Source organism: Helicoverpa armigera, chromosome 1 (assembly GCF_030705265.1).
Source record: "Helicoverpa armigera isolate CAAS_96S chromosome 1, ASM3070526v1, whole genome shotgun sequence".
NCBI lineage: Eukaryota > Metazoa > Arthropoda > Insecta > Lepidoptera > Noctuidae > Helicoverpa > Helicoverpa armigera.
The window spans coordinates 14094033-14109178 of NC_087120.1; the positions used below are offsets into that span (position 1 = coordinate 14094033).

Below are 15146 nucleotides of genomic sequence, written 5' to 3' on the forward strand. Positions count from 1 at the left end.
CGTCTAATTAATTGTGTGAAAAGAGTTCCAAGTTCAAACCAACTAAAGTTCCAAAATCAACTAAAGTGGTAAAAAAAGTAAGAAGCTTAGGGTTGTTTATGGCTGACTGACCTTGAAGTATCTTACCATATTATTGTTTAAATTTAAATCAACAGTAATTTGAAAGGTATTAACTTTATCGTTTAGATTTATGACATCATTATTTTGCATTGACACTTAAATGTTTTTGAAGCCAAAACATGAGCATAAACTATTGGCTTTGTGTAAGTAAATTACAAACAGCTAGGTATTATGGAAGGCAAAATAAGCTTATAGTTTCATTATAAAATTATAAGGTTTTTTTAAGAATTGACAAGTTGGATTATAAAGTGCGTTCAATAAGTGAAAACATAAACACTTTGAGCCGAGTATATTTTGTCCATTCATTTTTTTAATTGATAGAAGTTTTTATAATATATCATAAGAAATAAAAAGTATTATCTCTATGTTCGAAGGGGTGTAAAGTTGATTACTTAATAATATTATAAGGAGTACAAAAAGTTTTTAGCTTCAAATAATGGTCTATTAATTTGGTCTAGATCGTGAGGCGTCATCCTAATTGAGAGCGATCGTACGATGGCGCGATGCGTTTTTCATCTCACGATCAAAGTGGTCGTACGATGACCTAACAGGTGTCTATCGTGCGATGCCGTCGCTCGATGGCTGGCGTCGCGCTTACGCCACTTTAACGATGGCTCTATATAGAGATGCACAGTTTTTGCTGTCGTGCAATACTGCTTTAAAAATTGCAAATGACATTGAAAAAAAGGAAACGTAGACAACATAAAATACTTCCCATAAGTGTCGCCACCTAGTTTTAACGTCCTTTTCTGTAATAAATAACAATAAATTTGAATTCAACGTGTTATTATTTACAGGTGCTGAACAACAGGAACCCCTTTTCGGAAATTAGGAGTGCCATTTCGCATTTCAAAAACCCAATAGCAAGTATCGTGATGGAGGTTTGCAGTGCAATTTGGAATAATTTTAACGAAATACATATGAAGTTTCCAAGTATCGAAGATTTTAAGGAAATAGCAAATTCATTTTCAAATAAAAATAAATTTCCACATTGCTGTGAGAATCTGGACGGAAAACACATTAGCGTCGTGAAGCCACAACTCTCTGGAAGCATGTATTTCAACTACAAAAATAATTACTCAATTGTTTAATTAGCGGTCTCCGATTCAGACAACACATATCGCATCATTGACGTAGGTGCATACGGGAAAGATAGTGATGGAGGCGTTCTCAGCAATTCAAAACATACATTTTAATTTTAACCGTTTCTACTTAGATTAAAAGTACGGATTACCCATCCTAGTCAATTAACTGTCTAATAAGTTGTGCAGCCAGTGAACAATCTACTTGTACTGAAAGGAATAATAACATAGGAATTAATGCTATCTCCGCTATAAAAATACTAACCAACCATGTCGTCACTTGAAATCCAAATACAAATAGTTCTGGCCGAAAAAAAAAGAACTAGAGGAATGGATTATAGAGATGTCTATTTCTTTCTCCAAGAAATAAATAGAAGAAAATGAAAACCGGCAGGATCTTATGCCCCGCTCCTTCTGTATTCTACAACCAGGCTTTTGGTTCTCCATAGCAGAGACCCAGTTCCAGACAGCTGGAATCACAGACGATCAAACAAAATACAGCTATCTTGTCAGCCAACTGGACAAAGAAACTAAGTATTGAGAAGGTGAAAGATATTATTAGTAACCCACCTATCGAAGGAAAATGTTTTAAACTAAAGGAAGAATTAACAAAACGCTTAGAGGTACCTGAACACAAAAAAAATAAGGCAACTGTTTGGTGAAAAGATAAATGATAGGACACCATCGCAGTTCTACCATCATCTAAAGTGGTTAGCTGGACCCAACATGACTGTTGTCACTTTGATTTGACTATGGTCGCACGATCAAACGTATCGTACGATCGTTATGAAATCTGTACGTTTGAACTCATCACACAACGAGAACGCATCGTGTCATCGTACGATCGCTGTCAATTAGGCCGACGCCTGAGACGCTGTTTTTTTGCGAGGACTTTGTGGCAGAAGCAACAGGATCGAGACAAGTTTAGACCCCCACACCGCCCACAGCACGCTATCTTTATCAATTGTAGTAGTCCTTATCTATCGTGACTGAGCATGTAGCTTTTGAGGCATATGCACCTAAAGGGCTTAAAGGCCACTTTATAAGATACCAGCGTCTCGCTCCGGTTTCGCACGGGATAACATTATACATATAAACCTTCCTCTTTAAATTCCCTATCTATTCAAAAACCGCATGAAAATCGGTTGAGTAGTTTTGAAGTTTTTTTAGCGACTTTGTTTTCTACTATGTGTTAGGTTGGTAAACCTGGCGCCGAATGCTTGCCGTGATGTTGGTACGTCGTGCGCGGTCCCGCCTTTTTACGAATAAAATTTGTTGATTGTAACTACCGAGGTGTACAAAGACCAGACTTCAGAGAGAACGACATTGTCTGGATAACCAAGAATATTAACAACAACAAAGTCTGTTGGCTCGAGGGTATAATTAAGAAAAAAATCGGCAATATTATGTACGCTGTGTACGTGCCGCAGTTGAATGGTGAGGTCACCAGACATATGGACCAAATAAGAAAAAGACTGTCTACATCAGTACCAAAGCCAACCGGTGAAGACCAAGACTGGGACTCCGACGTGATTCCAGACGTGGCGTCGCCTGCTACCGACCACCCCGAGCCTACCTCACAACCACAGAGGGTAGGAGAGGCGACAATAGGCGATATAATTGACGTACTGCGTTGTTCCCCGTTTCCCGCGCTAATACATAACACTATGTAGTGATAATCAGTATATCGCTTTTATATTCAAAATCAGCGTTAGTAGCCAATTTGGGACACGGCTCCGGCAAAGTAGGAACTCCTTAGTAGATTAAATAATTTGTCAAGAGCTAAAATTAGGTTCCTACAAAGAATAGTTAACAACTCGTTATTGATTTTTTTTATAATGTAATTTACACATTTTAAATTGTGTTTAGAGTTATATAAGTAGTCGTTTCTGCCGATTTTTTTTTCTTATTGCTCAGTGTTAGGGAAGTAGTAGAATCCAATTATCAAATAATTTTGTGTTGGTATTGAACCTTCAAGATGTAATGTCATTTTGTCACTTAGGAAAAGAAATAAAAATGTAAAAAGTAAAACCTGAACACAAAAGAATAAGGCAACTACTCAAATACAACTACAAAAATAATTACTCAATTGTTTAATTAGCGGTCTCCGATTCAGACAACACATTTCGCATCATTGACGTAGGTGCATACGGGAAAGATAGTGATGGAGGCGTTCTCAGCAATTCAAAACATACATTTTAATTTTAACCGTTTCTACTTAGATTAAAAGTACGGATTACCTATCCTAGTCAATTAACTGTCTAATAAGTTGTGCAGCCAGTGAATAATCTACTTGTACTGAAAGGAATAATAACATAGGAATTAATAGTATCTCCGCTATAAAAATACTAACCAACCATGTCGTCACTTGAAATCCAAATACAAATAGTTCTGGCCGAAAAAAAAATGAACTAGAGGAATGGATTATAGAGATAGCTATTTCTTTCTCCAAGAGAGAAATAGAAGAAAATGAAAACTGGCAGGATCTTATGCCCCGCCCCTTTTGTATTCAACAACCAGGATTTGGTTCTCCATAGCAGAGACCCAGTTCCAGACAGCTGGAATCACAGACGATCAAACAAAATACAGCTATCTTGTCAACCAACTGGATAAAGAAACTAAGTATTGAGAAGGTGAAAGATATTATAGTAACCCACCTATGGAAGGAAAATATCTTAAGCTAAAGGAAGAATTAACAAAACGCTTAGAGGTACCTGAACACAAAAGAATAAGGCAATTGTTTGATGAAAAGATAAAGGACAGGACACCATCGCAGTTCTACCATCATCTAAAGTGGTTAGCTGGACCCAAAATGACTGTTGTCACTTTGATTTGACTATGGTCGCACGGTCAAATGTATCGTACGATCGTTATTAAGCATTTCGTGTGCTCGCACGATTACTTGCGAGGTTCAAATAGGACACTCTGATGAAATCTGTACGTTTGAACTCATCGCACGACGAGAACGCATCGTGTCATCGTACGATCGCTGTCAATTAGGCCGACGCCTGAGACGCTGTCTTTCTGCGAGGACTTTGTGGCAGAAGCAACGGGATCGGGACAAGTTTAGACCCCCACACCGCCCACAGCACGCTATCTTTATCAATTGTAGTAGTCCTTATCTATCGTGACTGAGCATGTAGCTTTTGAGGCAAAGCTTTTGAGGAAAAGGCAAAGGGCTTAAAGGGCACTGTATAAGATACCAGCGTCCCGCTCCGGTTTCGCACGGGATAACATTATACATATAAAACTTTTTCTTTGATCACCCTATCTATTAAAAAACCGCTTGAAAATCGGTTGAGTAGTTTTGAAGATTTTTTAGCGACTTTGTTTTTTACTATGTGTTAGGTTGGTAAACCTGGCGCCGAATGCGCGCCGTGACGTTGGTACGTCGTGCGCGGGCTGCGTCCCGCGCGTTTCCGCCTTTTTACGAATAAAATTTGTTGATTGTAACTACCGAGGTGTACAAAGACCAGACTTCATAGAGAACGACATTGTCTAGATAACCAAGAATATTAACAACAACAAAGTCTGTTGGCTCGAGGGTATAATTAAGAAAGAAATCGGCAATATTATGTACGCTGTGTACGTGCCGCAGTTGAACGGTGAGGTCACCAGACATATGGACCAAATAAGAAAAAGACTGTCTACATCAGTACCAAAGCCAACCGGTGAAGACCAAGACTGGGACTCCGACGTGATTCCAGATGTGATGTCGCCTGCTACCGACCACCCCGAGCCTACCTCACAACCCAGAGAGGGAAGGAAAGGCGACAACAGGCGATATAATTGACGTACTGCGTTGTTCCCCGTTTCCCGCGCAAATACATAACACTATGTAGTGATAATCAGTATATCGCTTTTATTTTCAAAATCAGCGTTAGTAGCCAATTTGGGACACGGCTCCGGCAAAGTAGGAACTCCTCAGTAGATTAAATAATTTGTCAAGAGCTAAAATTAGGTACCTACAAAGAATAGTTAACAACTCGTTATTGATTTTTTTTTAATAATGTAATTTATACATTTTAAATTAGTGTTTAGAATTTCTGTCTGGCTCCTGGACACTCCGCATATAGATGTCGTCTGAAGATATCCTGTCGTATATATCACAAGCGACATCATACTCTTACGCATCAGTCACCAAGTCAGACAAGCAGCCAAACAACAACAAGAGACATGAATAAGGAGATTGAAACATCAAAGGATTCTGTAGAATCAGCAGAGACCGGAGTTACCATTTAATCGCACATCGCTGCCAACGCGTCCACTGCATTACTGGCCACAGCACTTGTGCCAGTAAGAAAAAACGAAACAGGACAAGTGTTAGTGTTTCGTGCTTTGATCGACCACGGCTCACAAGCTACATTTATGAGTGAAAGAGCAGCCCAGATGCTACGAGTAAAGGGAACGCCTATCATTGGCACCATCACTGGACTTGGCTCAACCAAAACGAACGTTAAACATTCTGCAGAAATCGAAATATTATCAAGACACGACGCTAGTTTCAATCTGAAAATCAAAACATATATCATGTCTACGAGACTCACCGCCAACGTACCGTCACGAACCATCTCCACCAGTACCTAGCTGCATCTGCAAGGACTTGCTTTAGCCGATCCAAGCTTTAATAAATCAGAACGAGTGGATTTGTTACTAGGTGTTGACGTATGCGCCCAAATAATGAAAGGAGAAGTAATCAAAGGTCCTCCAGGAACACCATGTGCACAAAATACGAGCCTAGGATGGATTATATCTAACCTCCAGGAAAATGGGCTTTGGGTCGGATTGTCGCCAAGTACCCCGGCGAAGATGGGGTCACACGTGTTTATGTTGCTAGAAGTAACAAGTGTGAAACGAAGCGTAGTTTTAATAAATGCCAATAGATAAGGATTAGATGTTAGGGATTAGATTATCATTTTAATGTGTTATGTATAATTTTATTAAGCCCTTTAGGCTTGGTGGGCTTAAATAATTTGTCAAGAGCTAAAATTAGGTACCTACAAAGAATAGTTAACAACTCGTTATTGTTTTTTTTTAATAATGTAATTTATACATTTTAAATTAGTGTGTAGAGTTTTATAAGTAGGTTTCGTTTCTGTAGTGTTAGGGAAGTAGTAGAATCCAATTATCAAATAAGTTTGTATTTTAGGTATTGAGATTTAATGTAATTTTGTCACTTAGGAAAAGAAATAAAAATGTAAAAAGTCAGTCTCATCAATAAACCCATACGAGCAAGATCATCTTTAATTTCAACCAAGTTCCTTTACGAAACCCTCAGAAAATAATTGCGAACCGCCATCAAATTTGACGAATAGTCTGAAGTAAGCTGTATGGATGTGATCTCGCATCTCTAGACTCAAAATCATAAATTCCAACTTGTCTGCAAAACGGGATCTGTAGTAGGCATACAATTTGCAATGTTTAAAATATATAATTATGTCATATTATTTTTAAGTTAATGTATTTATAAGCTACTATTTTACTGGAAGCATGGTCGTTTATGGTATACTGGAGCGGGTATTTCCTGGACTTACACGATAGTTTTTTTTTCGTAGCTTTATATGGTTTGAAATAATTTTGTAATTAATGAAAAAGTTTAGTTAGTGATAGGGAATTTCAAAAGTTGCAATTATCTAAATTTTTTTGGGAATTGTTTCTTATGAATTCAATAGATAAGTTCTTATTTATGTGGAAAAGTAGTATTTGAATAGATTAAATTCGTATTTACATGACTATAGATGCAATTCCTAAACAACTGAAATACGTTTAGGCAGTAGTAGGTACAATTACTTTAATTCGACTAAGAAACTTTAGAATCGTTAACAAGTGTTTCTTATGCGACACATTTATTTGCAAAACCAAAGTTGCTTGAGTAAAACTTATTGCTGCTCAAAACAACCCTACGATATGCGTTTAACATTTCCATCTAATAAATTCACGTTAATAAAATACCATAACTCTTTTGCGAAGCCTCTTCGTTATATATATATGATATATAAAAATCTAATAAGCAAAAATATATTTAAGGCTTTTCATCTTTAATAAGGAACCACTTCTAAAGAAATTGAACTAAATATTGTACTCATATTTTCAACAACAAAATAGGTATACACAACATGTACACGAATGAGCTAAATTATGCTATTATCCTACATATTATTGTATATACACTCCATAAGTTTGTCCACTTGTACATTGCCAATAAGGTTATTCTAATAAATGATAGTAAACACTTGAGGTCTACTTTGACTAGACTTTGGTAGATACAGATTTGCACGTACTCACATATAAGAACTAAAAACATTGATTAAAATGATTAAGTATAATTACATGCATATGGGAATAATTTTCCGCGGGTCACAAATGGAATGCGTATAGTTTGGCATCCCTGACTAGTTCAAACGGGCTTAACGACAAGGATAAGGCGCGTTTACGCAGAAAGCAGTTATTTACAGGAATCTACACCAAAAAAATGTTATATCTCCACCGTTGTTTTGTTGGTAGTTTTACTAGATCTCGAAAACGGTTATGTATGTGAAGTTTTTCGCACAAAAGATCATTAATCGATGAAAGGAGCGTGTGAAAGATACAGGTGTGAAGACGCTTACTGTACCCAAGAGGCGGGCACCCACAGCGGCTCAGACTGTACTCGCCACACGACCTTGAGCAGCTGCGACAGAGCCCCCGCCAGGTCTTCGTTGACGATCTCGTCGTCGAACATGTAGCCGTACAAGAAGTTGATGCGATTCGACGACCGCACCATCTCCGAGAACTCGTTCTCCTGAACACAACATCTTAAATTATGCCACAAAAAATAGAAATTGCGTGTGAAAAATTGTATGTAGCACCAAATGTCTAGAAAAATTAAATTCATACCGTTCAATACCTTTAGAATTCATAGTTTATTTTGTTTATTGATTCGAACCGGGACAAAAATGTCAAGAATACTCACCGTAAAAGCCCTGGAAGATTCTTTGTCGAAGGAAGAGCGTGCGTTGGCTGCGGTCCTGGTTTCGACGAGGCGCTCGAGCGGGGGCGGTCTGATGAACACAATGTACGGCCGGAGCCGCGGCGTGCGGAGCATCTTCAACGCCTGCCAGTGCGGACTGAGCACGCATACGCGACCTTTACAAGCATAACAATAACTCTGAATTTCCCTTCACTAGGCTACCTTAAAAATTAGACACAGCGTATAGTACCTTCAAAAGCATAACCCTTTCAGTACATGCTCACTCATCGGGAATAACAATCGCCTGAGCTGTAACATAACGTAACGTCCCACTGACATCGTATCGTAAACGTCTCGTGATAAGCGCGGGAGACAACAGAACACATACTCAGATGAGTCCGCACACGAAGCGTTGTGCTAAGTACTCAATATCGCTGGGTAAGATGAGCCTTATAAAATCGATTTAATACTCAGCTCTCCTCCCTCATATAAATAACGATCAATTAGAGGCGAATACTCCCGATGAGAGAGCACCTCTACTCTCTAGAGCTTCGAACGAAAAACCATCATTAGATTGCGTGCCAGGTACGCACGTAATTCAATCGTTATATTTCATTCATGAACTCGCGATCAATAACCACTTACCAGAATTTATGATAGACTCGACGCTCTCTTCCGACGTTCCATATAAGTTTCCCTTATATTCGCCATGCTCAATAAATTTTCCATAACCTATATCCTGTTCCATTTTTTCACGACTAACAAACATGTAATCTTTGCCGTTTTGTTCGCTAGCTTTTGGAGGTCGAGACGTAACTGAAAGCAATCACAGTACCATTGAATCGCAAATAAGGATACGTGGGTTATGATTTAGTACAATATTATCATATATTGGAACTTACATGGTATAGGCGTGACATATTTTTCAGGATCGGTGGCTATGAGCCTCCTGCGCAACTCATTCCTGCCCACTCCGGGTGCCCCTACCAACACAATCGGCCTGACCATCCCAGGACGCGGGTATAACCGCGCTACCTCTTCGTACGTGGGAATTATTTCGCGGTCAAAATCATCATTCTCTGTAATGTCATATATAACCTTTTTCACTTTAGGTGTAGACTTGCAAGGTAGGAGTGCGGTGGCCGTCGGTGTGGGCGAGCAGGGGGTCTTCGGACCACAGTCCGAGTTCGAATTGGAGGAGCTGCAAAGAGCCGGCTTGCCTGTGCCGACCATGCAAAATGGGTAAATGATAATGATCGTGAAGTGACTGTGAAGCGACATAACATGTACAAATGCATAATGAAACGATATGGAAGTAACGGTAATTTAACGCATTCATTCTTGGAATCGCTTGATTGGTATACCATTCGCATTGGCTAGCTACATAACTGCTAAAACACATAAACACTGTAGAGCTCTTCAATTTTGAAGCACGCACCTTCTAAAGTTTGTGGATCCGTTTGCCTTTCGTGTATGATACGACCTTCCTGAAGTGCTCTCGAAGGTATCAAACCTGCTCTCATCACCCTGTCGCCTTCTCTTCGCGCTTGCCACCTAAATACGCAAAGAAAACATGAATACTATAGCTTTCGAAAGCTGGTCAATGGTCAGAGGATAAGTACTTGCCAGTATGCGTCATCTTGGGACACGATGTGCAGAACGTCGCCTTTCTTGAAGTCGAGCCCCGCCTCCTTACAGGGTATGTACGGGTCTTCTGATGAATTGTAATTGAAGAGTGCCCGTACTCTCACTTTACTCTCTCGCGAACCTCCTTTACCGAAAGAGGGCACTAATTTGAAGGTAATAGTACCTTCAGAGCTTTGCTGTGAAATAAATAGCAAGTATTTTAGAAGCACTTCGGTTGTCAATCGCTCCGGTTGTCAAGTAACATACCAGTATGGACAAGACGTCGGCAGGCGTCTTGTTTTCTACGCTGATACCGTTGACCTCGATTACTTCGTCGCCGGCGTGGATCAACCCAGATCTGTCTGCGGCACCGCCATGCATTACACGAGCTATCACTATTTTGCCGGTCTCTTCATCAGTTTTTATCGTTGCGCCCTATTGTACAGAATGTGTCTAAATATGAATGATTCAATGTACTGAGGTACTTTATTTGAAGAGTATTTTATGTAGGTTTTTCTACGACTTAGATTTCCTATACACGAACAGTAGAGTACATGTATGGTTATAAAAGTGCATATACGAGTATATGTTATGAATTATAGCCTTCACGATGTCCATCGCGCCCTTGCGAGTGAGATTGGCTACTGCCTTGCTGACTGGCAACCTCTTAACCACGACACTGGCCATTCTTACGCAGTTCCAGTCAATAAGAGACAAAATGAAATTAATACTTCAACAGGACATTTTTTGCACTGAAGTTGCTACAGCAAGCTCGGTATTTAATAGATACTTTAGTGGCATATTATATTATTTCACTTAAATGACAGAATTAATTAAACACCGTTAATATCCTTAATTACATTGTGGCAGTTCAGTTTCTCGCTTAAGACCCTAACGAAAATATAGCTTTGATTAATATTGAACGAATATTATAACGTAATAACTAGTAAAGAAACAAAGAACAATAACAAGACACTATGTATGCAAACAATTAGATAAGTATATGCTATTGGTTAGGTTGACAATCAAAAGAATAAGCAAGATGTATTGTGTGGGGTAGTGTAACAAACAAAACATTTGAAAATGGATTGGTACTGGAGAACACAATACAAATTGCATCGGCATCTAGAGATAGCAGCTAATCATTGTTGAACTTGAAGACGTAGCGATGAAAAGTAACCAATACAGAAGAACATCAAGACAAATTAAAAAATAGGTGAACGCGTATACGTACACTATGTGGAAAGGATTCAAAATAATATTGGAAGCATTCAAATGAGTAGCATAAGTACTTAACATATTGCAATACTTACCACTATTGGCTCTGCACTCTGTGCTCCACCCTTTTAATAGAAAAATAATTTCAATCTATACGAATAAATAAAATTGAAGAGCCTGTCTTAAATTATATTTTTTTTATTTTATTGTTTGCCTGTGCCTCATATTTTTTGTCTTTACATAAAAATTTCCAAGATGGGAATTGTCAAGAAAAAATGGATTTCAGAGCATTACCTAAATTATGTGGTATTTAGATGAAATAAACATAATAATTTATAACACATTGTACCTACTTCGCATGGAATGATACATGCATTGACTTACCCTGTCTACACGTTAAAATAAATCATTTACCTACTTATGAAATTAGCAAACACTTTCACCTATGATTTGTGTAAAAACTAGTTTAAAATATATCATGTTCATAATCATATTTAGCTGCTATTTCTAAATGAAGTTATCATATTACGCGTTATTTTATTTATTTAAGTTATGTAATATTCGATGCAGAATCTTACCAAAGGTTCGTCACTTTTAACTAATTGAACGATTTTCACTGTTTCCTCTTCATCATCAAGTTCAGGTGGGATATCTGGTAAATGCGGATAATAGTCTTTTTGCGCGACCGCGTCATGTGTGCACAATATTGCCTGAGGAACAGACAATTTTATGTAGCTGAACAAATCAATGTAAAACAAAATAAAGAACATTCATTTTCTAATGTAACTGACCGATCATTAATTATTGATCACTCAATTCTCCATCTAAAAGATTGTACTTCTGCAATGAGTGCTAATATTTAAGTTAGTAAAACACTACTTACTTGAAAATGTGGTTTCTGCAATAAGCTAAGAAGTTCTCCGTATTCTTTTGACACTGTTACAACTTCATGGAGTAGCTCAAAAACTTCTAGAGTAACTTGCATGGCATTGGAGAGAATAGGATAGAATTTATCATCTTTGCCTTTAGCTACTATTTTGTTATGTACTTGGACTAGAGCATGGAGCTGTTTAGACTGCAGCAGTTCACTGAGAAATGCCACATCTTCTCCACCAGACTGTACTTCTTTCAATGATGCGAGCAGGCGAGTGAGTGCTACGAAACAAATACAACCTCAATTGAATTAAAATGTGTGTATGTCTCACTTAGGGTTCACTATAGTTAACGCAAAGATCAGTAGTAAATGGTGCATTGAACTGTGATTAAATAGCAGTAAGCCATTGCTGAAGAACTTTCCTCAGCAGACAAAAAATATTAATATTAACATAATTATGATACTATTCTGCAATTAGCAAAAAGTAGAAAATATTTATTATAGACTGTAAATCATCCATTTCATACCTCAACTTTGAAGAATAACTAGAGAGAATGCTATAATTTTAAGAATTGTTACATGTTTATGAACGCAATCTACTCTGAGATAGCCTAAGGCATCGTTCACACCAAACGTATTGTCCGCCGCTGACTGTGAGCGCGCGTTACGCAGTTTATTGCTTTTCCATATATATTGAAATTGTCGTTCACACCGAACCGACTATACGCTGTTACGTCGTCTGTTGTAGCTGACTCTCAGTAGCCGATTATTTTACTACGCGACTATGCACGGCGGACGCGGATTGGCTACGCGGACGCAGTTGCCGAATAGCGCCGCTCCGTCGCGTACGCACCGCCGCTCCGCCGCGTCCGCACCGCCGCGCAGTGATGCCAGAGCTCTTTTATGTGTAGAATAGTCGGCCGCTCAGCGTACGCATCTAGTGTGAACCTACACGAGCGTATTCTTTTGTTCACACATGTAGCGCATCGTACGCTATAGCCTATTGTCGGCTTGGTGAGTACGCGTACTGCAGATTGAGTCGACGTTCACACTGAGGCCGACTGTGAGTATACTCACAGTCAGCGGCGGACAATACGTTTGGTGTGAACAATCCCTAAATCTAAGAATACAGACATGTCTGTGTAAGAATAGTTTGATTAAAAATAGAGGCAGTCGATAAGGTTAAACCGAATAAATATGCACTGAATATAGAATGTGCACCGTTTTGGTCTATATTTTTAGATTTTGTGAAATACCTTCTTTCTATCTGAACCATGGTGAAACACGAGTGAACAAGTGAACTTCTTTCAAGGAGTTGAAATTACTTTACATTAGTGGTACAAATATCTAGTTTTTCATTAATTGGTAGAAGCGATGGCAAATGTCTCTGGCATCAGAATATTGAAGCCTTTATTGCCCTGCTTGGACGGTGGGTGCCTCGTGACAAGTGTTGAGTGGACCAGTGATGCTGGACCCACAGAGAGCGCGTGAACTGAGTTTAAAGTCCGCAGACAACCTCAACTTTCAGCCGTTCATATTTTATACCATAGTTGGCAATAGTTTAGCACAGAACCAGGGATTGTCCTTGGGTATATTTCCATAGTGTAAACAAGGATAATCATTGGTTTTGTGTCACCACTGAATTAAAGTTGTCTCAAAAGGGCTTCAGCATGTTGGCTTTGGCCCCACGTTCGCCTCCCAAAAATCTGGAACTTTATAGTCCCATGGTGTGGTTGAGATATACAAATAATAATAATCACCCAATTTTAACAACAACTCGAACATCATTCTATTCTGGCTCTGTTGATCAGAGCAAAGTAGAGTGTGCAAAGGAATTTCACCAAAAATTAAAATTCTCATAAAGGGTTAGGTTCAGGGGACTTTTTTTACCTAGAATCAACGGTTTATCTGTAAATGAGTATTGAAGGTTCAGTTTTCAGGGCATCCCGACTTCAATGTGGTAGGTTATTACATTTTTCTTAATAAACCACCCAGATATAGGAGCACCCCCGAGCAGGGCTCTGTCTACTTACTTTGGAGTCACCAGGAATGTTGGAGGCTGACTTTCAATGCTGATTTTTAGATAAACCATTGATTGTGGGCAGAAAATGTCCTGATGATTTTAATCTTATTTTTGGTCATTTCAAAAACTGGCCATTTGCAAGAATTCTTATTTCTGTTGAACTGAGAATCTGTCTTTGCACAGCCTTTGCCACACTCTGCTTTTATAACATGTTGTATAAGAGTTCTTCCAGATCTCAGTAGTATTTCTAAGATAGGAATCCATAATAATCAATTTGAAGGGAAATTCAAGGAACTTGTAGGGAAGATTTTTTACAAAGAGAGAATGATCAAAGTGTTTTGTATCTTCTAGACCTGACTGACCACAGCTAGATGGTGTGAAGAAACAACAGTATAAAGCAGAGCAACACTGTATAGATCATAAGTAGTATTTATACATTAGCCTTTTTTATAAATCAGGAGATTGGAAATTGCATCAAAAAGTCGGTCAGTGTCATTCATAACTTAAACAGGGCATGCTACTTACCTGGGTCCCAATGTTCAGCTGAAGAGTCCATAATCACAAAGTGCCACTATTAGAAGAAGGTGGACCTTGGAAAATACAGACATTCAACTACTGATTTACACTCTAGGTATTCTATATCATAAAACTATTCTATCTGCAGGCTAAATTATATCTAATAAGGACATAACCGCGCCCTATGGATTTCAAACTCTATGGGCATTCACTTTTTTAAACACTAGGAAATGGTTTCTTGTGTATCTAGGTACATGTCAATTTTAATTTACACACTGATAAAATCACTTTTGCTAAAGGTATGTTTATCAAAGGGATTTATAATCGTATTTTTTTTTTGTGATGCTGTGAATACTACGGTATCTATTTGTATTATTTTATCACAGTATTTCTTTATTCAGTGAACACATTGAAAACTCATTATAACATTACTTATAACAGAAAAATTAAGAATTATTCATTATATAGAGCAGTTGCAGGCCAGTTTAACTCAAAAAGATATAACTATGCTACATAGCCTACACACATCGGCTGGCGCCTAAGTTTTTCTGCGAATGAGAAACGTCAAACGAAGGAAAATCAATACATCAACCAAAACATGCGTTCATAATTTGATGAAATCGCATCGGATGATTGAAATATTGTTTATTAAAAATGACTTTCATATTTTAATTTTCAATAATATTTAGGTCTTTTATATACAATTATTAAGTAGTGTAAGATGAGGATTTTAAATAT

General features: G+C 38.2%; 1 protein-coding gene across 3 annotated transcripts; it reads right to left on the bottom strand.

The window, feature by feature from the left end:
- Positions 1 to 2471: 2471 nt before the first annotated feature.
- LOC110379397 (MAGUK p55 subfamily member 7) lies at positions 2472 to 14958 on the bottom strand. 3 transcript variants are annotated; one of them, XM_021339066.3, is made up of 11 exons: positions 14418 to 14958; positions 11879 to 12150; positions 11574 to 11705; positions 11091 to 11120; positions 10045 to 10212; positions 9778 to 9974; positions 9590 to 9705; positions 9054 to 9230; positions 8797 to 8967; positions 8155 to 8327; positions 2472 to 7983 (listed from the first exon to the last, which is right to left on the bottom strand). In XM_021339066.3, the coding sequence occupies exons 1-11, from the start codon at positions 14446 to 14448 to the stop codon at positions 7807 to 7809; spliced, it is 1644 nt and encodes a 547-aa protein (XP_021194741.1). In that variant the 5' UTR covers positions 14449 to 14958; the 3' UTR covers positions 2472 to 7806. The 3 variants fall into 3 exon arrangements, with proteins under 3 accessions (XP_021194741.1, XP_021194739.1, XP_021194740.1); XM_021339064.3 differs by having other exon boundaries at positions 9054 to 9371; XM_021339065.3 differs by lacking the exon at positions 11091 to 11120 and having other exon boundaries at positions 9054 to 9371.
- Positions 14959 to 15146: the final 188 nt, after the last annotated feature.

Excerpts from the sequence above, each read along its gene's own strand:
- LOC110379397 (XM_021339064.3), bottom strand. The coding sequence starts at position 14,448 with ATGGACTCTTCAGCTGAACATTGGGACCCAG. Across the intron at positions 11,706-11,878 it reads TGCAGAAACCACATTTTCAA|GCAATATTGTGCACACATGA; the intron begins GTAAGTAGTGTT and ends TCTGTTCCTCAG. Across the intron at positions 11,121-11,573 it reads TTAAAAGTGACGAACCTTTG|GGTGGAGCACAGAGTGCAGA; the intron begins GTAAGATTCTGC and ends TTCTATTAAAAG.